General features: G+C 42.7%; 1 protein-coding gene across 1 annotated transcript in view; it reads right to left on the bottom strand.

Moving 5' to 3' along the window:
- Positions 1-415: 415 nt before the first annotated feature.
- xkr6b (XK, Kell blood group complex subunit-related family, member 6b) overlaps positions 416-27,806 on the bottom strand; it is a 42,493-nt gene continuing 15,102 nt past the window's right edge. Inside the window, exons 3-4 of the mRNA XM_027025122.3 lie at positions 8,229-8,425; positions 416-6,543 (exon numbers count right to left, since the gene is read on the bottom strand). Of these exons, the coding sequence (XP_026880923.2) occupies positions 5,570-6,543; positions 8,229-8,425 (1,171 nt within the window). The 3' untranslated portion in view covers positions 416-5,569. The remainder of the gene's footprint in view (positions 6,544-8,228; positions 8,426-27,806) is intronic.

The raw sequence follows: 27,806 nt of genomic DNA, 5'->3' as shown, positions 1-27,806 counted from the left end.
ACGTTTCATGTCAACTTTGGGGAGAAGACATCACTCACAACACCCAACCTAACACATTATATGAGTAGTGTGAACAAGAGTTATTGAGGGGGGAACACGACCTACCCCACCTTCCGCCATCCCCCTCCCAGAACTACACCTTTGGTAGTAGTAGTACATTTAAAAGGTTTAATTGGTCAGTTTGATGGGCAACAACAGAGTATGTTATATATATAATTTCCCTAACCAGTAGGTCACCTTATTTCAAATAGAACAACTTAAATATAAATCTCATATTGAGGAGACAAATATTAGAACTATGCATTCCCAATAACTGTAAATAACTAATTAGTAAATATTACATTTAGAATGCATTATGACTTGGAAACAAATATAATGATAAAGTGAATTATAGAATGTAATAATTCTTTATTAAACAACAATTTGTTACTCTGGGAAATCTATCTCTATCATATCAGTACATTCACATACACATCTGTACATATACATCTGTATATAACCACTTTTAATCTGTCATTGGGCAAACTGCGCCTGTGTGTACAGTATACATTTTATGGTATACGTGTACTCACTTTCAAAGGCTATATTCATTTTCTGTCTTAAGGGATGAACAGTCTCATGTAATGATCTACAGTAAGGCTTGACAAGTATTTTTCTTTTCTTCTGTTGTAATATTCCTTTTTTATCTAAAAATCAAAGTATACAAAAACAACTGTAGCACCATATGTTATTAACATCATTAATGTTGTTCCCAAAACATAAGGGATTATACAATACTGGACATCAGTTTTGTTTTCAAATAATAGGAATCCAGTGAAACAATTTACTTTCATTTATATTTGACAACATCAAATAAATCATTCTTTATGTTTTCAACATAAGTAATGAGTACAGTCAGAGAAGAAAGAAAAATGCTACACACAGTAGCAAATAGTTTGCTGAATAATTGTGTCAACTCTCTTAAATACCCCATTTAATTGTGGGATATCATTATATACTTTTCAAATACATTAACAATCTAACACAATCTAAAATTGAATCAATATTATTCAAACCAGTCTTCAACAGCATTGATAACAACTTTAAAATCAGCAGCAATTCATCTGACAACCATAGCCACTGATAAGATCCAACAAAATATTACGGCCAGATCTACAATAACAATAACAAAAGAGATACACACGGGTTTAGGACATAGAGATGACAGGAATATACAACACAGCAATCACCTTCTATACTTATAGCATTTCCTTTTATCAGCATTTTTTATGCCTCTGGATGAATGTTAAAATGATGCAATTGTTCTCTCCCAGAAGAGAAACCTTAGTGAAAGGGGGGAGGATTATATTTAAAATAAGGAGACAAAACAGGGACAACAAAAAACAAAAAAGTCCAAATAATACACACTATATACTTCATTCAGTGTTATTTCTTTGTGCAGGTTGTGAAGTAATACGTGCCACCATATTTTAAAGAATGAAGTTCAGCTGTAAACTGTGTTGAGGTGCTTGTTCTTCCAGAGTTGAAAGAGTCTGTGAGCTTAAGAAGCAGGTCCTGCAGATGGTGGCTTTGCTCGTAGAGCAACAACACAGGTCCTGCAGTAAAAACTCTGTGGTAGCACCTTTAGAACATGTGTGTAAGCACCAGGTCAAACAACATAAATGCACCATTTGTTTCTTGTTTTCTTTCTTTTGCCTAAAGACCTTTTGGCTTGATTTTAATACAGATGGCTGTGGCACAAACGTACAGGTTGGAACTGAACCCGGTGCATTGAGCTGCTACTTGAGCTGGTAATGCTATCGAGGAACCCAGGGAAGGGGTGAAGCATTGCACTGAAGAACGCTAACATGCAAACACACTGGGGGCATCACCAGAGGATGCGTTCTGTGAGCATGCTAGGAAGCAGAGTGATGTCAGGGAAGTCTGTGGGTGATTCAGAACTATAGGCCTTTAAAAAGCCATAGAATGCTTCCAATACCATCTTGGATACAGGTCTAAATATTTCACCCAGTGAGCACCTTGTCTACACACAACATTTCTCCTATTCGTATTTTTCCTACATATTTTTTTTTTTTTTTTTTTTTTTGCAGGCATAAATCCATTTGGCTAGACATTTTGTTCACAAGACAAACAACAGACAAAAAAGGTTAACTTGTTGGCACTACAGATCATTCATCTTGCAAGACAGGAAGGCATAGACAGAAATACATTAACAATCATCAAATAAATTGCTAGACTGCATCATAACTGTCACCTATTGTTCAAGTGAACCCTGTAGAATGATGGACAGAATGATGGACAAATCCCTTATTAATTCCAATTTTACCAAATGGAATTGAATCATATGGAGGCTGTCTGTATATCTGTTCAAACTAGGAAAATGTTTAACCCAACAGTCAAGTAGATGTTAAGTATTGCCTTGCATTTATGACACTCTAGAAATTTACTCTTGCAAAGATAGGAACGCCATTGCGTCAAGCCCAATGTCTGTGTGGGTTTAGGTTGAAATTGATCCTCTTGGTTACAGTACTGTGTGTAACATGAAAGGAGAAAGAGAAGACACACAAGCATTGTTGTTTGCTGTACCGGCTGCCATGGCAAGATAGAAGCACCCAGAGAAAACAAGGCACCACAAAGAATCTGATAATAGAGTGTTATTGTTGTTGTTCACCCATTTCTGCGAACATATGTGGTGAAGGACTTGAGTGTCTAAGGATTACACAGCCATTCAGCTATTTATTGTCTCATAAGGCAGTAATCTAAACAAACTAACTTAGTCAGAATTTCTGTGTGCCGACTGAGGCCTCTTGGAACCCCCCCCGCCCCCCCTTTTAAATCACTTCGGATACAGCAGTGAACGAGTGGAACAAGGGAAGAAGGAATCACAGTGTATTTGCACCTGGTTAAATGATTATCTCTCTCCTCAAAGAGTCTGAATACTGTCGTAGAGTCTATATATGATGTGTGAATCCGCCGTGGGATGCCAGGCAGCCGAGTGATCCAACCATCACATCTATTTAATTATTCACAACATCATGAATCATAGCACAGAAGGGTTGGTGTAATCCCAGCAAACAACAGTGCATCAATGTTCCAAGCACCGAGAAGAGCTGTATACCTGTGGTTCAACAGGTACCTTAAGGGCACAGGGACAGGCTGGGGAAGGTATATCACGAGTCACACAAATGCTACTGGATCTAGTCTATATTTTAAACCTGGTAGGCTAGTTTTCCAGGAAAATATTAAGTCTAATCTTAACAAAAAATTAGAACTGCCAATGCCACTGCATTTGAAACCTCGGCGAAAGACAAACCCAAATGTCCAAACAAGAGAACTGGAAAGGATGACACATTGCAAATGGTTTTCTGTCCTGATCTCTAATTCTTCAGGTCAGTTTATGAACCTAGGCTGCTGTCTTGAGATATAATCTTTGCATCAGAATATTCACATTCACATGAGAGGGGTGTAAGGGCTAAAGCAGCAACCAAGGATGGATCCACGCTGCTGGAAAATAGAACTAAAGAACAGTGGAACCAAAAGGCATGTGCTTGAAAACATGCACACGCGCACGCACACGCACACGCAGACATGCACGCATGCACAAACACGCACAAACACGCACAAAGACATCATCTATTCACTCGTTCTTTTCCATCCTTGGCAAAAAAAACCCATCACCCCATCCACTACAACCAATCAGACGTCTGCTTTTGAAATCACAGCAGGCGCAAAGAGGTCTGTAGTAGCCCATGTCTCCATTTGTGCAGTGAACCTATGTTAGCATTATTATGCTGCTAAAGCAAATCAGATCGCAAGTGGAACTCTATCGGTTGTAGCACAAAGGGCAGAAAACAAAAACCAAAAGAGAAAAAAAAAGATGGTTTTGTGCAACTGAGAACAAAATATGTGCACCAACATTAGTCCTCATGGCAAACTCATCCCAAGCCCCCAGCATGGATGGAGAACACCACGGTCACGTACATTTCACGTTTTTCTCAAAGGAGTCGAAATGTTCTATGTACAGGAAATTGACATGAATGCGGCTTTGTTCCAGTCGTTTTGCAAGAGAGCAGCACCATTGAGACAATCACACATCAGCTGGCACATACCGAGAACCCAATTATTCATCAAAGTGCACAGCCTTAACATGCATTCTTTATAGAAAAATCAGATAAATTTCAGGTATGTTAACCCTTTCTTTTGTGATCATTACAATGCACATCAAAATAACAAGAAGATGCCATCTAATGAAACACCTACTAAGAATAGTGCATTTACATTTTTTTTTTCCACCAGCCTTTTTTAAACAAAGTAAAAATTGGTAGAGAAGCCAATTTCAGCTGGAACCTTCACTTGAGTAGGGAATGATGGAGGAGTCTTAATTAATTAATGAGATTAATGTTAGCACATTAACGAGATTAATGTTAGCACCACATTCTGCAAGGATTTCACTTTTTGTGTAAGCCATAAACTGAGAATGAAAACAATGTGAGCTAATTCATCTGTTGCCATTGTTTTGTTCATTAAAACCCTGCTCTTTCCTGTCTTTGGAACTCCTTATTCACAAACGTTTTTTAAATAAAGAATGCTTCAGTTAATAAGCCTTTAGACATTTATGCAAAATATCTCACTTGTGCCATCATTTAAAAACAGTACATAACTATTAGCTAAATGTAAACACTCATGCACGGAATTCACTCACACATCTCAGAGCAGCAGACACCTCTCCTCTTAGATATAATATGAAAAATGCTGAAATCTAAAGGCATTTAATATGCATACCTTAAGGCCTTCTTATTCAGTGAAATACTTATGGCAGTGTTATTTGCCCATGCCAAAATACTGATTGTAATACCACGTCAGTACTCTTAATTTGGGGATTGTGTGAATTAACTATTGGAATGAAAGCCGGTAATGTATATCTAACATACTTCTATAATGTGGGACACATTAGTTCTTTCAAAAACCAGATTCTCTCTGAGACTTCAGCAAGAGTCAGTAAAGAGCTCTTCGGAAACTTTTGCCCCCTCTTGTCCTCTCAAAGGACAAAGAAGGACAGAAAACATGCTGGTTGATTATGTGCTTTTCAGGACTGTCTAGATGGACAAAAGCATTACCAGGAATTCCGAAAGATGATAAGTACCATGGTCCTCCATCATTCCCATGAGGCTTTGCACATCTCAGAGCTGACAGGGACACATACACCATCAAACATTCACACCAGCAGAACACTCACACCATAAGAAGGGCCCCGTTTAAGGACTGCTGTATTTCTGACATTGTATTCCAATTTTACAATACATTTTTTCCTCTGTATTTGTGAAAATAAATGTTGAATATTCTCTATTTAGAATCTTTTTAGACCTTTGATATACTCTAATATCTTTACAGAATAACAATCAAACAGAAGGAAAATAAGCACCAAAGGGAGAGAAGAAAAGCGGAGAGTGAATGAAAGGAGAGGAGAGAGAGAAGGAGAGAGAGCGAGAGAGAAAGGCAGGGAGCATGAGGAGTGAGAGAGAGAGAGAGAGAGAGAGAGAGAGAGAGAGAGAGAGGGCAGAGAGAGCCTTTATAGGGAGGACTCATACTGGAGCAGCTCATAGAGGAGTGGCCCATCCCTGTACCTGATGCCCACTGCATTTGGGCTGATGTACTGGAGGATATTTATGGTCCGCCGCAGGCGCCGGTCCACAAAGTGCGCATCCCAGGCTGGGTAGCGCTTTCTAGGCATGTCAATCTTAATTAGGGGCCCCTCAGGGCGAATGGGCCTGCCTGCTGCATCAGTGGGCTCTGTGGGCCTCACTTGGAACACAGGCAAGCAGGTATCCGTGGCAGCCTCTTCCGGCTCTCCATAGTCCCCTGAAGCCATGCCCCGGGTAGGGGTGGCTTGAGAACCTCGAGGCCCTGGGGTAGGGGCCATAGGCTCAGCCTCAGGAGGCAAGGGAAGGCCCCAGAGGAGCTCAGCACAGCAGGAGCTGGCCAGGACCCTCAGCCTGGGCCTCATGGGGTGCAAGACCCCATAGTAGAGGACCATGCAGACCACCCCTGAGGCGAAGCACAGGAAGACTCCGCAGAGAACAGATGCGGCATAGGAGTCGGTGGTGGCTGGGTCTCTGTATGTGTACCACAGGGCAGTCAGGATGGTGTTCTCCACCAGCACCAGCGAGTAATAGGCCACCATTCGGTATCGGGTCCTGCCCTCCTTCACGTTGAACCAACAGAAGATGTAGACCACGCCGACCACCATGTTGAATAGCACCTCCTCCCACTTTGACATGCAAAAGTCAGTGCCACCATGGATTACCCAGAAGGCCATAGCACACCAGTGCAGCACTACAAAAATGCCAAAGTAGAGATGGAAAACCGAGGCAAAGAGCGCAAAGGAGAGTGCTCGTGATGAGATGGTGAAGAGACGCCACAGGAGCTGGACCAGAGCTCCCCGGTAGCTCATGCTCTTTTGGTCATCGCGAGAGTCGCGCAGAAGCTTGTGGTAGGAGGCCAGCACCCAAGAGAGAGATAAGAGGGAGGCAACGGCAGACATGCCTGCAGGAAGGGTGGGGAGGAATGAGAGTAGGAAGAGAAACAGGCAGAGAGTAAAAGTGACCACACATATCTCTGTTGAGTACAATGTATGGTGAAATAGGCAAATGGTCTTTGCCTTGGATGAAACGTTGGGGGTTTTTTTAAGGATGGAAGAATAAAGTATGATAGATTGATATAATGGCCCACAAGATTCTGAACTGCCAAAAACTCACATTTTGTGTAATGAGAAAAGTGTGGAAAAACAATGAACGCATCCGACTGACTTTACTCATGTGTTCCAGAATGGCGGTCATACATATAGTATAGTTTATTTCTGTTATGTCTGTTATTTATTAACACTTTGATGTGATTCTGAATAGGATTTGCTTGTGTTAAATAAAATAACTGTGTGTGTTTATGGAATAAATCACAGATATATGTGATTCACTGTGATTAAAATGCAATTATAACAGCCCTAGTCAAAATGATAGAATACAGACTAAAACAATAGTATATTCGATATCATATCACTTCCTAACAATGGCAGACTTCTTGTCTTTGTTAAGTAGTCAAATATATAAACCCTCCCAATAGCAATTGAGCTTCACATTCTCTTACATAAACCAGGAACCCACAAAATGTGTTTTTTGCAATCTCTATCTAATTCTGTTTCTTTAATGACATTTTAATATTAGAACATTCACCCCTGACTGCTATATTCACTCAGTGGACTTTGGGATAGCGACAGTGTAGGTTGCAACAAAATCCAATAATACAAGCTAAAATGAGCACCATGTCAAAGGAACTGTTGCATTCTTTCTTTCACGGGGATATACACTTCACATTCATTCTTAGAGGTGTTCTCTAAGACTTACCTCTTGCTTTTGCTATGTATCTTTTTTTTAATAGCATAGCCAAGTTTACTATTCATCTTGCTGAGCTCAGTGTTCTTCGGGATGTTCATAGAGGCATCTGCGCTGCTGCCAATGCTGTCACGCGCGAAACATGAGAAATGGTCCTACATTTAAGCCTGTCTGCTGAGCAGCAGAGAAGGCTCGTCCCCGCATATACACTCTTCATAATTCAAAAGTCTCAACGGGGGTAGTTTTTAGACTTTTTGTTAGATTCATGCACAAGTCAGCCCTTTGCAGATTTGTCAGTTTGTCATCTGACTTGATGAACTGATACGACACAAAACAGTGAGATCCAGGGAATCATATACTAGTTTGTATACGAGATGTTATAATCGACTACAGAATGTGAAATGCATCATACGTTTGCAAAGCCTGAAGCCATGCTTATGAAAAATTAAAAAGTGCTTTTTCAGCAACATTTCTAATCAAGAAACAGAATGGCTTGAGTATGCAATGCATATATTAAATTACACATACACTGCAAAGCAAACCAAGTCAGCTTCAAGCAAACATTTCTCCTGAAACATCTATTATGTACAGTAGTAGCACTGTATACAGCAGTAGTATTTTCAGTGTAGTGCAAAAGAAATGTATTAATATTTATGAAAATCATCTTATGCTAAAGATAAATACTCTGTGATATTTCAGATGTAAATCTTCACATCTAAATAATTTGATCAGTCAAACACGAGGAGGCTTTGGGGCATATATTGAAAACACAAAAGCAGTGTATAAGCAACACAATGCTGAAACGTCAGCAGTCCTAGTATAGTGCCTTGGGGCACTCCTTACACTGCAGTGTCTCAGCGCGGTTCTTGTGGATCATGATGCAGAGCTGGAGCACCAGCTGTGGAGCACTCTCCAGAAAGGTCTCGAGGAGTCGAAGCATGTTCACGTCTGCATATTCGTACATCATGGCCCAGTAGAAACGTCTCTGGTTCTCCTTTTGCCTTCGACTCTGTATGCCCAGGTACATGGTCCGGATATACCTGCAGATTACAGTTTCACAGAAGGAAAAAAGCAGAGACAGCATGAGGCTTGAGAAAATAACAGAAAATGCAGAAAACATAGAACTGAACTGAGGGGGGGGAAAGGTTAATAAATGTTCTTTTACAAAAGCGAGAAGCCATGAGTAAGAAACATGAGTAACAAAAAACATCTATTTAATAAATGTTCTATAAGCACACTTTTTATCTGCAGATGTTTGTGTATCTGTACATTTATGAATATTGTAATCTGTAGAATTATGTGTAAAAATATACAGTCAAGCCTTCAGAATTCATGTATAGAGTAATGCTTTGGTTACACTAGAGTAGTTGTCATAACAGGTTAGATTTATATTTTACATACACTCTGGTTAGATTTATGTGTAAAATATATATGTCTTAAATATTCAACATTTCTGTAAAGATCACCCATGACTCTGGTTACAGTAGAGTACTTCTCTCTATGCTTATGTGTATATTCCCTGATATATGTACCTGAGATAATGCCACTAATTTACAGTGCTGAAATCAACTGTGTAATTATTCACCACAACCACAAATCAAGTTCTGATACAGCAGTTTCTGCCACTAAGCTGCTGATGCACAGACTCTATGTCACTGCTTTTGCAATTATCCAAAATGGCACATATGATAACAGGTGGACCTGCCCTATAGATTCAGGAGCAATCACCACATTGGAATATCTGAATTCACATGGCACAGCTTAACCGGAGCAATCAGTATCCCAGCAGACATGCATACTGCCAAATTCAGTCCTGCTTTTATGTGAACGTGTGTGCTATGCATGTATGTATAGTGTAAGGATAATGTGGGTTAAATGTGCATGTGTAATAGTGTAGTCTGCCATTTTGAATTTATTTCTTTAGGTTTCTGTAGTTTGCATGTTGTGTGACTCCGTCTGTCTGTCTGTCTGTCTGTTTGTCTGTCTGTCTCCGTGTGCGTGTGTGTTGAGATTCCCAACAGCACACACGGTCAATGGAAAGCAGGTGTGTGTCTGGGCAGACATAGAGATAAAAAGTTTCCACGTCACTGAAGACATGGGACTTGATTGTCTGGGATCAACTGTCTAGGATGTCTGGTTTAGAGAAAACTCTCTCTCATCTGTATCTATCTCATGAGGGTAAGCTGGTCATCTGCTGGCATAGTTTTGCTTTTTTTTCCTAGCAGGACACTAGAATAATGACTTTTAATAAGTGCATTTCAGTCATCCCAAAACAAGTGGACTAGAGCAAAAGATATTGAATCATAATATTGAAAAATAAGACTTTAAGGACAATGTAAGGAGGATAACACTTACAGCCGTATGGGTTAATAAAACTATACAACAGCTTAGAAATAGTTGTGGTGAGGCCATGACACCACTAGAGGGTACAGTTCACTACCATGCTGACAAACTTTGCCGAACATGATCTACAGCTGAGGCTCTTTTCTGGTGCTGATCGAGACTTCACTGTCGCTCGGTCCCAAGAGCGTATTTCACCACATCACTAATACTTGCTTTTTTCCAGATGTTTCAAAAAATGAAATTATATAGCCGTTGGCACCATTTCAGGACTTCAAAAATAAAAATATCAACAATGAAACGTGACCATAATAATCTTCTACAACATGACACTACAATCAGTACTACACGAGTAAAGTATGTACGCTACATTTAAACTTCCATGCTGTTTACACACTACGCGTTAAGATGGTTAGAGTCGAAGAGAGTTGAAGAGGACAGCCTGCATAGTATTATACACACACACACACACACACACACACACATCAAAGTTAGTCTGAGTTGCTGATCCACCCCCTTGGCTCATGTCCATTACGAAGCTGACAGCCTTGATCCACCTCCTCTCCTCTCCATGTTCCTTTCATGTCTCTTCTTTCCATCCTGTTTATCCAGCATGCACCTTCTGCTTGACTCATTCACAACGTCTGCACCCAGTTCTTACCCTCCTCTTCCTCCGTCACTGGGCCTGCAAGCCATGCTGCTGTGATCTTGTCAAGGCCGATCTGAGATCAGAGTTGCCAGTGCCTCTCATAATAAATTTTAAAACCGGCACTGGAAAAGCTGTTTCCAGATCCAGTTGAATGAATGACTTTTACCCAGAAGTGCTGCTGCAGCAGCCAACAACAGCATAACTCCTATTATGGCTCTAACTGTGCCATCTGCTCAGAGACACTCATTCTCTGGTGCAATTTACACACTATCTATTAGTCAAGCTGATCACATTTAATGTATGAGACTGCAGTTCTAGGTTCTGTCTAGGGCTAGCACATTAAGCAGCACTCATTCCTATTTATGCACTGTATTTAAATTATTGTATATCTGTGCACTCAAGTCCAGTGTGCACATAAATGACTTGATTTTCTAGAGCAAAACTCTTTTACTGGAACAGAGTAAGATATTGTGAAGCTCAGGTATTTGACAGGGATGGGATGAAATATGTATTTCCATGTCATTTTGCTGAAAATGCACAAGCAGAAATTTCAGCATCTGCTCACAGTAGTGACAAATCTGTGCACAAGTTCATCTGTGCACACTGACGCTCTTAGAGTAAGCATGCTGCTGTAAGATCAGCACCCCCTTATCCATATAATTCCACACAGTTTGATATAAAAGCCGAGAACTGATCCTGGCTCAGCATTTTTTATTTCCTGAGAAGTGTACAGTCAACAGTACCCTGCCAGTACGCACTCAGAATGTGCAGGGATTTGACCCCTCTCTGCTGCTCATCTACCATTGTATATGAGAATGACTAAATTGAACTATGAAGAAGAACACTGTCTTGCTCACTGCTTTGTCTGACAGAAAGTACAGAGATTACATTTTGTTACATACTTTTGACAGCTGAGATATTTCTCACCTGGACACTTAGATTTTGTATGTACTTGTACTGAATTGGTGCAATGGTTTCAGGTACTCTTTAAAGCATTTTTATTTTTTATTAAATAAATAAAGCTTTTTTAAACAAAACATTTGTTTTATATCCAATATGTAGCCATTATTTCACTGTATCTTTTTGAGTCCTACAGGAAATTATTTTTAAATGACTCTTGACTCCTTCTTGCTTTTCCAAGGGAGCAAGTCTTTAGAAACGTGTCACTAGAACATATTTTGAATGGAACATAATCTCCCCCTGCTACTCTGCACTCAGATGTAGCTAATTAGAGCCATAATCATCTTTGTGTTTGTGGCAGAGCGTAATGGCTGCAATCGGAGCTGGTAATTATGGGGAAGTGAGAGGAACATTTGGTGGCAAACACCACTAACAACAGCAACAAAAAGGCTTCATTGTGCGCTGTAGCAAAGCACATTCTCTTCAGGAGAGTAAATTCTCCCCAAAGTACACGCGCTTCAGCACATCAAAATGTGAACGCGTATAAGGCCCCCCACGCCCACCTTTGCTGCCACTTTGCCACTTGAAATTCTCGGGTTTAGCGCTGCGTGTCCTTGAAGTACTCTCCAAGTTAAAGTCAGAAAGCCGCCAAACCACCAGTTACCCTGCATCTGCATTGCTAGGGGAATGTATGCCTAAACAGAAGAGCCTCTCTCATGATAATGATGTGAAGTAAGTCAAGCAAAAGCAATAACTTAACACCTGGACAGAAATAGCTTGAGACCAGTCTTAGCCATTTCAGGAAGGAAAGTCCAAATTTTTGTTCAAGCCATACCACTGACATCATCCACTATGTTCCTCTAGGTTAGCTACATATGGTGAGTTGATGCAGGCAAAAAATGCTAAGTTCTGTCATGTTTACGGTCATACTGCCTAGAAGGGGCCATCTCTGCAGGATGAACTGAGGCATTCAAAAGAGATGACTGTGTATTGGGCATCCAGCCATGATGAATATGTATGACAAGGTGACAATCTGCCAGAAAGCAGTGTCATTTCTGAATGTGCCACAGATTTTTTAAAAAATATTTATTACTCTTTTATACAGTCTAGAGGTCATTTATTAATATAGAACATGTTGTGTTTTGTGACAGTTGAATTAGCAGCAGTGGAGCACCAATAGCATCTGCAACTGCACACACTCATCAAAATCATCTTTAGCAGAGTAAAATAACAAAGGTCTCGGTGCCACAGGAAATTCCATAGCTTTGTTAATGCTTCAGGCACTGTTGTGCTAGACACCCATTCAATTAGCTAAATGTGAGAGACAGCTGAAGTGGAAAAGTGCTGGTGAGGAGATTGGAGGTGATCCCTCACGCTTTGCTGTCTGGCGATGTTCACAAGACTCGAGTCCGATGGCTTGCAGGCCAAGGATGCACAGCTGTTGTACAATGTCACGCTAACACAGGGTCACACTGCTTAGGTGTATGTGTGAGACTAGTAGAATGCTGGTAGCACAAGTGTAAGCATAAAGAGGATGCAACAATAAACGTGTTATCCACATGACTCAGAGTATAGATCTTTGATAAAAGACACAGCAGAGGGCAAGGAGGGGGAGGAGTGAGAGAGAAAAACCTGAAATGGAGGAGAGAAAATAAAAGCAGCTGGAAGGTAGACGTGAACTGGGGAAGAAAAGCGAAACCATGGATCAATAGCTCAGGCCTTTCAAGAGCCACATCTGGCATTCACTGACATTTTCTGTTAGTCTTGTAAATGTCAGAGGTGCTAGAAGATAATGCTCCTCCCACCACATGCACACCCTCCCCAAAATAATTGTGGGTTTGATAGCACTGGGAATCCCTCAGTTAATTATTTACATTTAAGTCCTGATGCAATGTAATGTATACAGAGTGACTGAAGCTAGATTTCCTGTTGATTGTAGATTCTGGAAAATTTGAGGTGGTAATTTTATTGGACCTTAGTTCAACATTTGACATAGATGACCATACTGTTCTTCTGGACCATTTTAAGTGTGGTGTTGGCATCCTGTGTAAAAGTGATTTGCTTATGATTTGCAGAACATATCTGTTTAAAATTGCCAACTCTTCTTCTATAGCAGCAGCCACCTGGTGAGGTACCCCAGGGCTCCATCTTGAGGCCTATACATTTTTCATTGGATATGTTGCTACTTGGATCCATTTTCCAAATATATTTCTTATTACTGTTACGTAGATGATAAGCATGTAAGGTGGTCTCAAACCCAGGTCAGCTGGGTGATGATACCAACAGCCTACTGAGTGAGCAACCACACTAACGATGGTGGGCCCGTCTGCCGAGCTTGGGTCAGGTAAAACAAAAGGAAAAACTAAACACCACGCCGAGGGGGGGGGGAAGGGAGAACAAAGGACGCCAAGGGAAGAAATGGCAACCCCGATGCACTGGGGAAAACTCAAACTAAAACTTCCAAAACAAAACCAGAAAACCAGGAGGAACTTGAAGGACTAAGGGAAGCCTCCGGAGAGAGACAGGCTCGCGAGGGAAAACTGGAGAGAGGAGGGGACGTGTAAAAATACGGACACCCTCGCAGCACTGAAGTGAGGTGTAGCACCAGGGGGAAAACTGGAGAGGGGCGGGAACATGTAAAAACATGGACACCCTCGTAGCACGAGAGCTCACAGCCCTCAATACCTTAAGTTACCCACTAGGAGCTTGGCTCAGAACTTTGGCAAAGAACCAGTACTGAATGACTGGTTCACTGGGCTTATATAAGGTCTAGCCCAGCTGTTAGGTGTTAAGCCTGATTAGTGGCGTGGTTGACTCGAGGCCTCCCTCTGGTGGCTGGAAGGGGCCTCAGCCTGGTGCCAACCCTTACAGTTGTACGTTCCATTGAAAACCGGATATAATGTCTCCCTACATCTCATCTTTGACTCTAAAAGGCACATTAGATGCTACAGTTGAATGATAGCAATACCAAAGTTATTATATTTGGTAATCCTGACTCTACCAACAGCATAGCTAACAACTTATGCCTGTTTTCAGCAAATCAACACAGCCATGTTAAAAACCCTGGCATCATTTTCAGTCATCCTATAACATTTGATTCTGCTATAACACAAGTTAAAAGAGCAATAATTCATTTTTACAAGGATTCCTGAAGTTTCAGAGATTCTGTACTAAATCCATTTTAAACGTGGACGCCTCCGTGTGGGGGACCTGCTCTATGGAGTATAAACTGGTTCTTTTGAGGACTACAAAGTAATTTGAATCTTCATCTCATGTGAAATGTGCTTTATAGAAAAAAAAATTACTTCATAAATATTGTTTATTATGTCTTTAACTTAGGTCTATTTCCCCCATCTTTAAATTGATTACTAGACTAAAATGTATTCTTTTTTTTTTTAATGGAAACAGTCATTGATGATTTTATTTCTCCACTGTATTGATTAGTGTAACCCTCTATAACCCTCCCTCTATGCTGGAATCTGCCAGTCAGTCTTGACACATCTGCTGCTGGTCCAGGATGTGACTGCTAGGCTCAAAATCAAATCAAGATAGGCCAGAGCAAATGCATGATTACATATAATTACTAAACTGTATGATGGGTATATTTTTCCATTTTCCATTCCATAAGCACAGATATGCCAACAATTATACCACTTACAGATAAACACACAGACACAGACACACAATAGCACACACAGTCATGTGCAAGTTTTCCCACACAACCATCACAACCCTCCTGTCAGGTGTGAGAGTGTAGTCTGTCTGAAGCCCCTGTCTGACTCTGCTCCTCATATCACCGAGGCCTGGAACATGACTCCTCATAAATTATTCGTGCTGAGATCGTAGCACTTGCTCACGCCTCGTTAGCTAGCCTGCACTTGGCCTAGCCTTGCCAGGTCACGTCTGAGCATTCTGCCCGTCTGCCCGTCTGTGGCACTGATACAGCCCATTTCCTGCTGCGCCCGCACGCTAACGACTCATGATTCACCAAGGCGTACGCCGCATTGTTTCTGCTTAATTAACTCCTGCTCAAAAGACCACACATTGTTTGGATGGAAATTAAAGGCCCCGAAGCCATGAAAGGTTTGGAGGATGTGCACATGTGGGTGCAAGCGGACCCTCGCAGACATGCGCACACGCGTACGCTGTAGAGGAACACGGCTAACTCGCAATTTGTTAGACGGACAGACGAGACTGAAGATGCTTTTGTTTCTCTCCCACACTGAAGGCAACATGCTGACTTTAGCACTCCTCACCTGCGCACTTGCAGATTCCGGGCCACTATAATGCCCGACATACATCTGTGATGGAGCGATTAGGATTGGTGTGAGCAAACTGAGTACACATACCCCAAAAAGCTGGCATCATGGCTTGTCTCGCATGTGCACAGGCAATTGGGCAAAGGGCTGTTTAATTGGAGGGCGGTCTGTGGGCAAAGTGCAATATGTCTGCCTGTGTATATGTGTGATTGTGTATTTAATGAGAGCTGTGTGTGTGTGTCTGTGTGTGTGTGTGTGTGTGTGTGTGTGTGTGTGTGTGTGTGCACGCAGAACAGGACTAAGATGAGTCACTCAGTGAGTCACTCAGTGAAGGTGAGGAGAAAACACTTACCCTCAGTGGAACACTACTGCAACTGTCAATGAGGACTGACTGCTACAGTAGATGCTGGAAGAGCTCAAATTCCATAGTATCTTTTGTTTGTCCTTGCTTTTGAGCTTCGATTTATACAGAAACCCTCCATCATATTTCTTAGGTCATCCCAGCCCATCCCAGCCCATCCCTCTTCTCTTCTCTTCTCTTCTCTTCTCTTCTCTTCTCTTCTCTTCTCTTCTCTTCTCTTCTCTTCTCTTCTCTTCTCTTCTCTTCTCTTCTCTTCTCTTCTCTTCTCTTCTCTTCTCTTCTCTTCGCTGTGCAGGTTCTCGTTATGCGGAGTGTCTCTCAGCCTTTCTAGATCTTAAGTATTTATAGCTACAATCCTATTCAATGTGAGGAGAAAAAAAGCACACACAAATGATTCAGAATTCAATCCCAGCCTTTATGAAAGTGACATGTCTAGATTTAGAGATGCCCAGTCCTCCCTGGAGGAAGCATGAAAATGCTGCCCATTACATAAGTGTGATGGAGACCGTGCAGGCTTAAATGCTTCCCAATGGGAAACAAAAGGCATGCTATGTATCAGAGAGGCCCACAGAACCTTTATGGCAGGAGTCACAATGATTCATGAAGGCCTGGGAAGAGGCCTTTAAATCTCTGTTGCCAACTAAAGTGCAGTTCCAGCCATTGCTCCAGAACAACGCCATAAAATATATACATGATTATGTTATGCTGAATAAGGTTGTGAGGTCTTTGGGGCTGACAGTCACGCTTAATCACAATGAATCAATCATGACTGCTTCAGCACAGCCACTGTATTCAAAGCAAAGGAAGAGTTAATGATGAAGCATAATTGTCCTGAAGATCTCTAAAAAGAGAAACTTGGCAACGGCATTTATGAAAACAATAAAATAATTTATGTTCAAGAAACATGAATGTCCCAGGAGGTGTGCAGCGCGATGACATGATATGCTATATGCCACATTTCAGAGAGAATATAAGGTGTTTAAGAAACAAACACCTTTGAAGGTGTTAAAGGTAATTGATACTCATACATACACTGCAAAACCCTGATGACTCATTATGAGATGCCTCCCACCATTTAATCAATATCCAAATACATTTAGGGTCTAATCTAAAGTTGTTTGCACTAATGTCAAAACAAGAGAATATGCAATGCACGAATAAGGGATTAGTCTCCAGCTAAATCAGAGCATATAAGCATGTTCCTACATCATGAATGTCAGCTATAACTCAGCTCAAATGCGATGGCCTGACATTTTCACAATCTAGAAAACTTCATGGAAACTTAATGTGCAGTAGCTCTGGAGTGTGGTTACCTGGTAATGGAACTAGTACTCAAATTATTATTTCTTTTGAATTATGCTTGTCTGTAAGCAATCAGGCTGGCTCTTCTCATTTGCACAATGAAACGCAAACCAAATCCAGACGCCACTGCAAAACCCATGGTGGAGTTGTAGAGACTAATGTCATAAAACATGCAAATGAATGCACTGGAATCAGTGGCTGGGCTAATATTGGAATGTCTGCCAGTCTCACAGGGACTAGACATACTGGGGTTGTTTTGTTAGGTGAGGGGTAAGCGTGAGGTGAAGCCATCATCTCACTGTAATCACCTCACAGACAGAAGCAGAGAATGTAAACGAGAATAACAGAGAGGACAAACAGAACAGTTCAGTCTGCATGATGAGACATAGTGAGGGAGAGACAGGCAGAGAGAGAGAGAGAAAAAACAGAAAAGCACCTGCCTAAGCTTGTATTGCACACATTGGTGTGTGTGTGTGTGTGTGTGTGTGTGTGTGTGTTTTCATATATATATACGAATGTGCTTCTGTGTGTACCATGTAGTATATGTTTGTATCTACACATATTTGTGTGTTTGTGTGTGACAGAAGCATATGGAAGCAGGAAAATGAGAGGAGAAGAACAGAGACTTGGAGATTAAGCACATTGGACTTGCAGTGGTAGCATGGTGACAGCTGAGTGGCTCACTGAAGCTCCTGTTGGCAACTTCCTTTGTCAAATAGTGTCTACTGCAGCAGTGCAAACCTGGAGCGGCAGACGGGCTCATCTTACAGAAAGAGCAGAAATAATCAACAATACTACAGTTTCTCTGGAATCTCTTGGATTCTTTTACACAAGTAGGTCAATATCACAGTTGTTTAAGCCAAACCTGAAAAGCTGTCAGAAGTCCCTAGCTGAACTCCGTACTGATCAAATAAATGAAATTAGATTCATATGAATAAATAACAAAGAGTTTATTACTAACAAAAGCTCAGCTCCCTCAGATCTGTGTGGTGTGTGTTGTGGTGTGGTTTGTGGTGTGGTGTGTGGGCGTGTGTGTGTTCTTCCTGTCTCATCGCTCCGTGTCGTCGGTACGGCACTCAGAACGTCTTGCACTCTGGCTCCATTAGTACAGCTAAAAGTCGTTTGTCGCTCATATGGGTGAAAATCACATGACCACGTGCTCCTCCTGGTGAGTGGGTGGTGGTGGCGTCTGTGATGGCAGAACCACTGCCTGGGTCTGGCAGCATGAACTAAAAGCTCCCTCTGCTTCTCTGTTACCTGGTCTTCCTTATTAGTCTCAGATTAATAGGCTTATGTATAGACTGCAGAGGAGAGGTTAAAACCATGTCAATACGACCAGTATGGACTTACGCATTTCCTTCTTAATGGAGCAACATTACATGACTGTCCCACAGGAAGTAAGGAAATCTCTCACTCCTGGACCTCGGTTCGATGCATCTCCTGCCGCCTTTGTGTGCCGTGCCCCTACATCCAGGTCCCAAGCAGAGATGCTTGGCTCTGAAAGGGTCTCACACGCTGTTCTGTCACGGTGGCTAAAGAGCACGTGTGCCCGCTGCTGCCGCCCCATGGCTGCAGAGAGCGTCTGATTGGACTGAAGCCCTGCCCTTTTCGAATGCACTCTGCAGCCCATGAGCAGAAGCTGTGGTGGTGCCGAGCGGAGTTGCACTGCTGCATTGGGCTGCGAGCGCGGTGTGCGCGGGCAGATGCCCCCGGCTGCTCCGCTCTCCTGTGGCTGCATGTGAGCGAGGAGCTGTCCAGCATGGCACGGACAAGCAGCCAGAGGTCGACCTGGTTGGCTGAGTCCTGGTAGGAGGACCGTTTAATGGCACCTTGGCGGGGGGTTGGTGGGGGCACAGATGGCCTTCCTGTGTCCAGTCAGTTTTCCCATGCTGCATTTACTGCAGCATCTGGATATACAGTTGTAACTGGTGCTCATCTCTTGGTTGATATTCATAACTGGCCTTGAAAGAGATAGGAGTGTAGTTCTCCCACAAAAACATGGGTCACAGGGGATTTGGGTGTTTATTGAGATTCTGAAAGACTCCAAACAGAACGAGGTAGAGGATAAGAGAGATGACAGCTGATCTCTCTTTGATTTTAAAAGGAGAGAGAGTAAAGGATTTGGGCTATATAGGGGGAGGATCGGCCTCTCTTATTGCTTTGGAGAATGAGGGTTCGTGTCAACCAGACAAGGGGCTAGACTAAGCCAGGATTAAAAGAAAGAGCTTGACCTACTTGCTTTTTAGAAGACTGCAAACCGTAGCTGTAGAGTCAGTCATTTCTTTGGCACTGGAATTAAGTTTATGGTGCTAGAGGTTTTGAGGTTTGAATTTATCAGAGACTGTATCAGAGACTGTAATTAGGATGGGTAGCTTATGTTTTAAAAGCACTCTCCTGACACCAAAGGCAATAAAACCACCACGTATCCCCAGGATGCGGAGGTTCATTTGATTTCAGCTATGTAGCATGTAGTTGGTGGCAGCAGACTAGTGGAACCTTTTAGAGTTCCCTGGCACATTAACTTAGGCAGAGGCTTTGCTAGTGTCTGCATTTATAAGAAGGTAATTTGTCACTGAAAATAGCTTGGTTACAGTGCTGTGTTTTGCACAAAGGCCACACTAATTTTTTTTTTTTTCAAAAGGACATTTTTGCCTCTAAATAATGGCTGACTAGAAGAGCAGCTGTGAAACCTTCCCTTTGTAAAGGGCGCAGTGAAATTGGCCTGGACTTATCTAAAGCCTACAGTGCCCCCAGAGATAGCACGAGACACTGTCCTCATAAGGTACTGTGTCAAGCCAAACTGTAATGTTACTGCTTCAAGGAGAGCGGCGAAAGATCGAGAGCTACAGCGCAGGGCAACAGCAGAATGAGTGAGAGAACAGCCGGAAGGAAGTAGGAGGCATGATCTGGGCAAGAAAGAGGGGAGCGAGGAGCAAGACTAGGAATAAGAGGAGAGAGGAAAGCACAAAGAACAGGAGAACCCAGGAGGTAAACTAATCACCAAACGCGCAACGCAATTTTCTGGCTCTGTGCCTCCGCCCCCCAACTCCCTCACATCTCACATCTCAGGGGCTCTTTTACTATTCCGCTCACACACTCTGTCTCTCCCCCGCTCCATCTATCAGACCGTACCATTACACGTCCACCCCCGCTCCCTTCAAAAGCCCTGCTGGACACATCGACTCTGCTTCTGTGTGTGTGTGTGTGTGTGTGTGTGTGTGTGTGTGTTGGGTGGGGTGGAAGAGGTAAATTACAGAGAGGGAAGGATGGAGTGGGGAAGGGAAAACAGAAACAAGATAGAGAAAGACAGGCATACCAGCAATGAATGTGGACTGTAGCCCTCATTGCAGTGCGGCGCACACAAGGGCAGTATGACACACAGGAAGCAGCTGCTACCCAGCCTCACACCACCTTCGTGGAGGGGGGCGTTTAGAGAACGTTTGATGATGCGCCAGTTACATTCGAAGGCGTGTGGATGGCGTTCCTCTCGTCTTCCCAGGGGCTGGCGTCGACCCGCCTCACAGCTTAGCGGCGTCTTTGTGATGATGACAGATGTGAGCGAGCAGTCCAACATCTGCGTGCTCGCACCGGTGCGACGTTATGGCGACGTTCACAGGGGGTCATGCGGGGGTGCTCCTCCATCAAAAATGCACACATTCATAGCAGCACACCCACTCTCCCCATGTTCACGCTCAGCATGTGCCACGCTGAGGGAGCCGGGAGGATAAACAAGCTCCCTCACCGTACCCATTTCTCCCACTCTCACCCTCATTCCTCTGAGCAACATGGCTGGCCTGAATGTTTACAGAGCACTGTAATCAATTAAAATTATCTACAACTCTAGCAACACAAGAGGTGTTAGTGTGCCTGAAGAGGTCTCTTTGATTTCCCAAGCCTCTGAGACCAGGTTTCCAGAACTACTGGCTCTCAGTGCATTCATCATAATTCACACATTGGGCCCCATCGGTTGCTCTGGTTAGGTTCTGTCACACCGCAGGCCCTGAATGGCTGAAAAATGGTGCTCAAACCCAAGGGTGATCACTGGCACTAAGCTTATGGTCCAGGTCTGCATATGGCCCCGATCCACTATCCACTGGTTGATTCAAAACCATGGTAGGCTGCTGTTTATTTTCAGGAAATAAATCAATTAGCATAGAAAAGAAAATTCTACCATAATTTGCATATTATTTCAATATGCCTATAAAGTGTGAACAATACATTGCTCTGTACATTAGTGTGATGTATTAAGGTATTTTAAAGGTCTAGATTGAAAATCACTTTAACTGGTTGGTTTTGGGTACTATTAAAACATTTACCAAGCTCTGTGATAGTGGACTCTGTCACAGTGGTGTTAACACCAACCTTAAAATCATATGGACAAGGGCAATGAGGCAGCGCCGCACTGTTTGAGGTATTTTCATGATCATTATAATTGTAATAGCAGAGCACATGCTGTGTTATATTGCTCACAAGTTGTATGATTTAGCCACATCTCACTGTGGAGGTTGCTATTACCGACATCCTTTCAAAATCACACCACTGCTGGAGTAAGGTTTTACAGGAAAGGGTTTAAAGGCCCATGGGACTGACTAAGTGAGAGAGAGCAGGCCTTAGGACACGGCCCCAGGCAGGGAAACTGTGTGATTCCTGTCAGTGAAGCTGTGGGATCGCTTCCGAAGGTTTTATTTCATTCATAAAACCCCAGCTATGTCCACATGTCCTTCTCAACCAGCCTTTCAACCAATCCCACAAGGGCGATCTCATCTTTCAACCAATCCCACAAGGGCGCTCATATCTTTCAACCAGTCTTCATTTCCACATGTCTCTGGCACACACGCACACACAGACATGAAGCCCTTTTGCCCATGAACATGAAAAGCATACAGCAACCTGATCCTCTATTGATCTCTTCTGGGCTAGAGGCCTGCAAAATAGTCCAAACAGGGAGGGGAGGGGGTGATGAGAGAAGGGAGAGAAAGTGAGACAGTGAGCGAGAGTGAGAGGGAGCGAGAGGAAGAGCAGGCATGCTCATCGGCACATTGGTTGATAAGACATTGATAGAGCAGTGGGAGGAGTAGAAAACACAGAATAATGAACTCTGGTGCAGAAGAACAGCAGCAGAAAATGAAGTAAAAAGGGTAGAGAGAAGGTCAGATAGTTACTAGTGGTGACACAGATGTATTGATGATTCATCACCCCTATCCACGTACACTAGGGAACTGTACATATTCTCCCTCTAGAAAACTCTGCAGGGTGGTGTCCAGCCCCACCTAGCAGTTTTACCTTGGACAAAAAAGACAGCTTGGATGGTTTTAACTTGGACGACTGGCAAAATGGCCCGGTCCCCTACCCTCCAGTCCATTCCAATGAATCTCAGGCATGTTCCTGCCTATCCTGTTCTGTAAACTGGCTCGTGTAAACTGGCTTGTGAATATGTCTATATGATGACACAGTAAAATAAGTGGACGGGACGGTAATGGGGGGGGGTTATATTGTATGATGTCTAGACACAACCTCCCTTTCTACCCCAACCTGGGTGAGACACCTCTAGACCAATGTAATACAGAGGCAAGTATACAACTTGTATAAATGATGTATGCACAACGGTACTCAATTTCCAACCTAGAGACAATAGTATTTATTATTTTTTTAAGTACATTTCTCATAAATTTAATGAAAAAAATGTACATAAAGAAAACTGAAATTACAGCACTCTCAGTATCTTTCTTTCTCAGTGTCAACAGGCTTTGCTTCATAGATTGAAACTTTCTCTCAAGTCTCTGCACAGTTCTACCCAGTGAAGTCCCTCTCTTAAAAAAGTACGAGAAAAAAAGAGAATCAAATACCAGTATCTTACTGTCCATTAACTGATGCAGTGAAGCACTGTAAAGGATGGCATCCAATTGGCAGGGCTTCACTAGCATAAAGAAACAGCACCTTTAAATTAAATGGTAGCCTTTCTGTCAGCAGAAAGTAGCAGAGTCAGTAGGGGGTATGCTGAATTTCCCCCCTCGACACTTGACAGCAAGTCTTTTATCCAGGAAACAGTCCACATGATTCACTCCCTATGATCATGACAAACCACCTTGGCCACGCAGATACACAAAATCAAATGCTCCTATAGTTGTTGTGCGTGAAATTTCTGAGCAGGCTAACTCAAGCACCAAGTCAGTCTAATCTTCATGCAAAAGTTCACCTTAGTTGTTGCGATGCAGTTCAAGCACACACAAAAGTGCATTATTGAGTAAATCCAACACTGACTCTTATTTTTTGACTTTAGCTATCTGGAATATTCTTGACTCACACTCACTGCACTGGTAAAATGAAGAACTTTCAAAGTCCAATAATGTTCTTAATAACAAAATGTATTTTACACACTTGTACACTCCACAGAAAGTTTCCTGCTACAAAAAGCTGGGCAAACTACAGTTGCAAAACATCAAAATCTTTGCACTGTAAAAAAAAAGGACACAAGATGCTGAACACTGAACCAACAGGACCTCTTCGTTTAGCTACGCAAGAGCAGCTTAAAGACTTTCCCCTGTCACAGTCATTACTATTCCACACACATGCTAAGCATGTCAACGTTCCAGACTGGCCTCTGAGTCAGACAGACAGATGCATTACATCAGCAGCGCCTACTAATACTGGCACAGAGATGATGTTGGATTTCAATCCATTCAAACCCACACAAGCAGATAAAGAAGAGCATCCTCACAGCTCTCCAAGGAGCACACCCCCACAGAGAGCAGGAGAGCAGGCCTTTAATAGGTCCTTCCCTAAGCGGAGTCAGCTACGGATACAGCGGGAAGTGGGTGCCCACTCCCACTATGATAAGGTGGGTCACATTTCCATTCCCGTTGTGAGGAGAGCCTACACACTGGTCTATGATTCACTGTGACTCAGTCCACCAGCCTGCTACTTATCGACTTTCAGCTGGTGCCTCCATGTGGCTATGTACAGCCAATTACATTTAAGCAATAAAAACAAATAAGAGATCAGAGCCATTTTAAGAGCAATTATGTAACTTTTTGTTTGTTTGCTTTTAATGGAAGAAATAAAAGAAATGTAAAACAAAACAAAAAAAGATAAAAGGCAAGAGACATTGAAGTAATTAACAAGGAATTATGGTTCCCAAAAAAATGACAAGGAAATGTCCTAAATAAATCGAACATACCAAACACTCAAAAATCTGATTTTTCTATAAGCCCTTTGGATAAAATAGGGAACATTTTTAAGAAAATAGTAAATTCAAGACTGCAGTCCTTAGGAAAGAAAGTACGCTTATAGTTTAAGAATAATTACTAAATGCCTAGCCAACATGGGAATATCTTGCATATATGGCTCAGACATTTCCTGAGGTGACATTATGGTGGAGGAGGATCAGAGGAGAGGGCTAAGAGGAATGAGTGAGAGAGGAAAAGTAGGGCAGAAATGGGGGGTCTCTACTAAAAAGGACAGCAGCTTTAATAAGTGCTCAGAAGCTGCTTTCTTAGAAACCGAGGCCACAGTGAGGTCAGTGAGGGTGTTGACCAACTCACTGCAACCTGCAAGGGAATACAGTGCCTTGTGAAAGTATTCTCTGCCCTTGGGTAGAATTCAAATGAATTTGTATTTGGATTCCATGTAATGGACCTAAGAAAATAGTCCAAATAGTTGTTGAAGTGAAATGAAAGAAATTCCTTCTTATAAATAAACAAAAACAAATAAATAAATAACTGTAGTTATGCATGTGTGCATGTATTCTCCCCCTTTGCTGTGAAACTCCTAAATAAGATCTTGTCCAATTAACTTCAGAAGTCAACAGCCAATTAACTTCAGATGTCACATAATTAGTTGGTTAAGGTCCACCTGTGGGCAATCAAGGCATCACATGATTGGTCACATGATAGACTTTGTGGAGAAGAGTTCAACATAGACACTAAAGAACACAGAAGGAGCTTCAAAGATTCCCACTGGACATGCGAGTAACTGTCCGTGTCCACGGATACGTGGCAGAGAGGGTCGTTATGACAGAAAACGTTTGTCATAACGACGTTATGGTAAGAAACGTTTGGTGTCAGGCTTAACTTTTTCCAGAGTCTAAAGCCTGAGATCAAACTTATTTTACCTTTTTTTTTTAAGGCGGTTCACCTTCCAACAGTACAGTGACCCTAAACATACTGCAAAAGATATACCGGAGTGGTTTAAAGGGAAACATTAAGTGTCTTGGAATGTCCTAATCAAAGTCCAGACCTCAAGCCAACTGAGAATCTGTGGCAGGGCTGGAAGAAGTTTTGCCTTGAAGAATGGGCAAAAATCCCAGTGGCTAGATGTGCTAAGCTAATAGAGACATACCCCAAGAGACCTGCAGCTGTTAACTGCAGGAAAAGGTGGCTCTACAAAGTACTGGTGGCAATGGATACTTATTCACACTAAGGAATTGTTTTGTGTTGTTTGTCAAATTAAATTATTTTGCAGCTTCATAGTGGTAGACATGTAAAAATCGAATGGCACAACACCCCCTCCCCATTTTAATTCCAGGTTGCAATGCAACAAAACAGGAAGAACATGTGGTGGTGAATACTATCGCAAGGCAGTGTATCTTTTCAATAATGAACAGCCACATCGCTATCCTTATAACCGATGACCGTATTGCTAAAAGTACCATTGTCTATTTTTCTGTCAAAACTAATAGAGGTGACAGTCCTTCCTATAATTCATTGCAGTGTGGTTATCTTACAGCCCATAGAGGTTAGATAAACAGGGGTAATGCTTGCTAGTCGTTGTACAGGCAGCTAGATATGTGGACTAGGCCTCCCTCAGCCACAAGACACCAGCTTCCCCATGGGACCAAACCATTTTAGAGGGAAGGAAAATATCTGAGTGAGACACTGAAAACAAGTCTAAGACAAGCTCTTCTCCTCCAGGCTTCCATGCTGACTCAAGCATTCATCCCTGATGCTCCCTACTCTGCCTGCATCGCTGTATCTCCGCTGGACACCTGGACCCGGTCCCTTCTAGAAAGCAAAAAAAAAAAAAAGGAACTCTCCCTTTTGCCAGCCAAACCATCCACCCACCCACCTGACCACGAGGTGGAAACAGAAAATTAATTTTCCCTCTAATCGCAGTTTTGTGACGCCTGGCAGGGAGACGGATGTGCAAGGCAGGGGAACACAATGGGGAGGAGAGTGGAGAATGCAGATGAAGACAAACACACTGGGCCACACAGAGCCAGTCACCTGCTGCTTCTGTATGAGGGCCTGCTGGTAGGGAGGGTAGTCATCGAAAAGGCAACCTGCCTGTCTGAAATCTGTTTATCAGAACATCTACAACAAATCAGGCCTAAGTGCAAGCACCAATCATAAAATGTTAGAGGACTTGTGCATGCGTGCTTTGTGTATGCACACCTGCATGTCAGGAACTTGAAATGTCGGAGACTGCCCCACTGCAGCCCCAAAGCATGCTCTGTCACTGGGCGGTCGCCGCCTCGGACGCTACGAGGTCGCTTGGTGACCTGAAGTGGGCGGGCTAGCATTCTCACGCTTGCCAGGGTGACACTCCCAGCCCACTCATACACCTCCCAGGGCCTGCCACAGGGATCTTGCTTGTGTCTGACACTTAAACTTACTGAGGCGGGGGACCCAGGCTGGCTGGTCACACAGACTGGAGCAACAGTTAGTATGTTGGTTTGGGGAAACCTTAGAGAGCAGCTCTGGGTGTTTTCTTTGGCAACAGCAAATAATAAATAAGGAATGTTGATACACGGGCATATTGGATAACCCAAAATAATATTATATCTGGAATTAATATCATATAAGAAGCTACCTATAAAATATAATATAAATATCACACAGATATTTATCTGAAAATCAGGTGAGAGTTGTGAGAATAAACAAGTGTTCTGACATATTTTATACATGTCACGGCATATTTACTCACTGAACATTTTTAGCAGATGCTGGTGACTAACGTGTGAACAAAGGGGTTTGGTGAAAAGAGAACAGCAGAATGCACATCAAAACAGATTTGACAGTGCAGAAGATGAATCAGAGAGAAACGAGAGCGAAATAAGCATGACGGCGGTGCAAGTGTGTAGCGTTTTCCTACCTAGCTTTGTTTCTCCAGTCCTCACTAGAATTATTTCACAGGTCACGTCAGTGCGGTTCACTTATACATGTATAGACGTTGCTCTTTTTCCTCTGCCTGCCTCCATCCCCGTCAGAGTGCATTTGCAGTGTGCAAAACGTGATGTCCTCTGAGACGTAGTTGCTCTATGTATAGCCTCAAACACAGAATTGAGATAGAGCAGCTCTCTGTACAGCCTGGGGCAATACAAACAGCCCGAGACAGGCTCACCGGAGCTTCATGTCAACCTCTAGCCGCCGTGACGAGCAGAGCAAGAGTGCATGCTGACAGACTGAAAGCAGCAGGACTCTTGCATCTTCTCAGCCATGCTACCAATTTGCAGCCCAAGAGTTCACAGAACACCGTCACAACTTTTAAACTGCACAGTCATGCGAGATCTGCCTCGCAGTCGCAGTAATGAAAGGTATTTGCACGTATGACTGAGGCCTATTGGGAAGGGAAATGTTGGTTGCTTTATTTCATAAAGGATCCTGCTGGCATGG

Source organism: Electrophorus electricus, chromosome 7, assembly GCF_041902795.1.
Source record: "Electrophorus electricus isolate QZ-2024a chromosome 7, ASM4190279v1, whole genome shotgun sequence".
Classification (NCBI taxonomy): Eukaryota; Metazoa; Chordata; class Actinopteri; order Gymnotiformes; family Gymnotidae; genus Electrophorus; species Electrophorus electricus.
The sequence above is the reverse complement of the archived record's forward strand: the minus strand, read 5'-3'. Positions and strand labels throughout refer to the sequence as shown.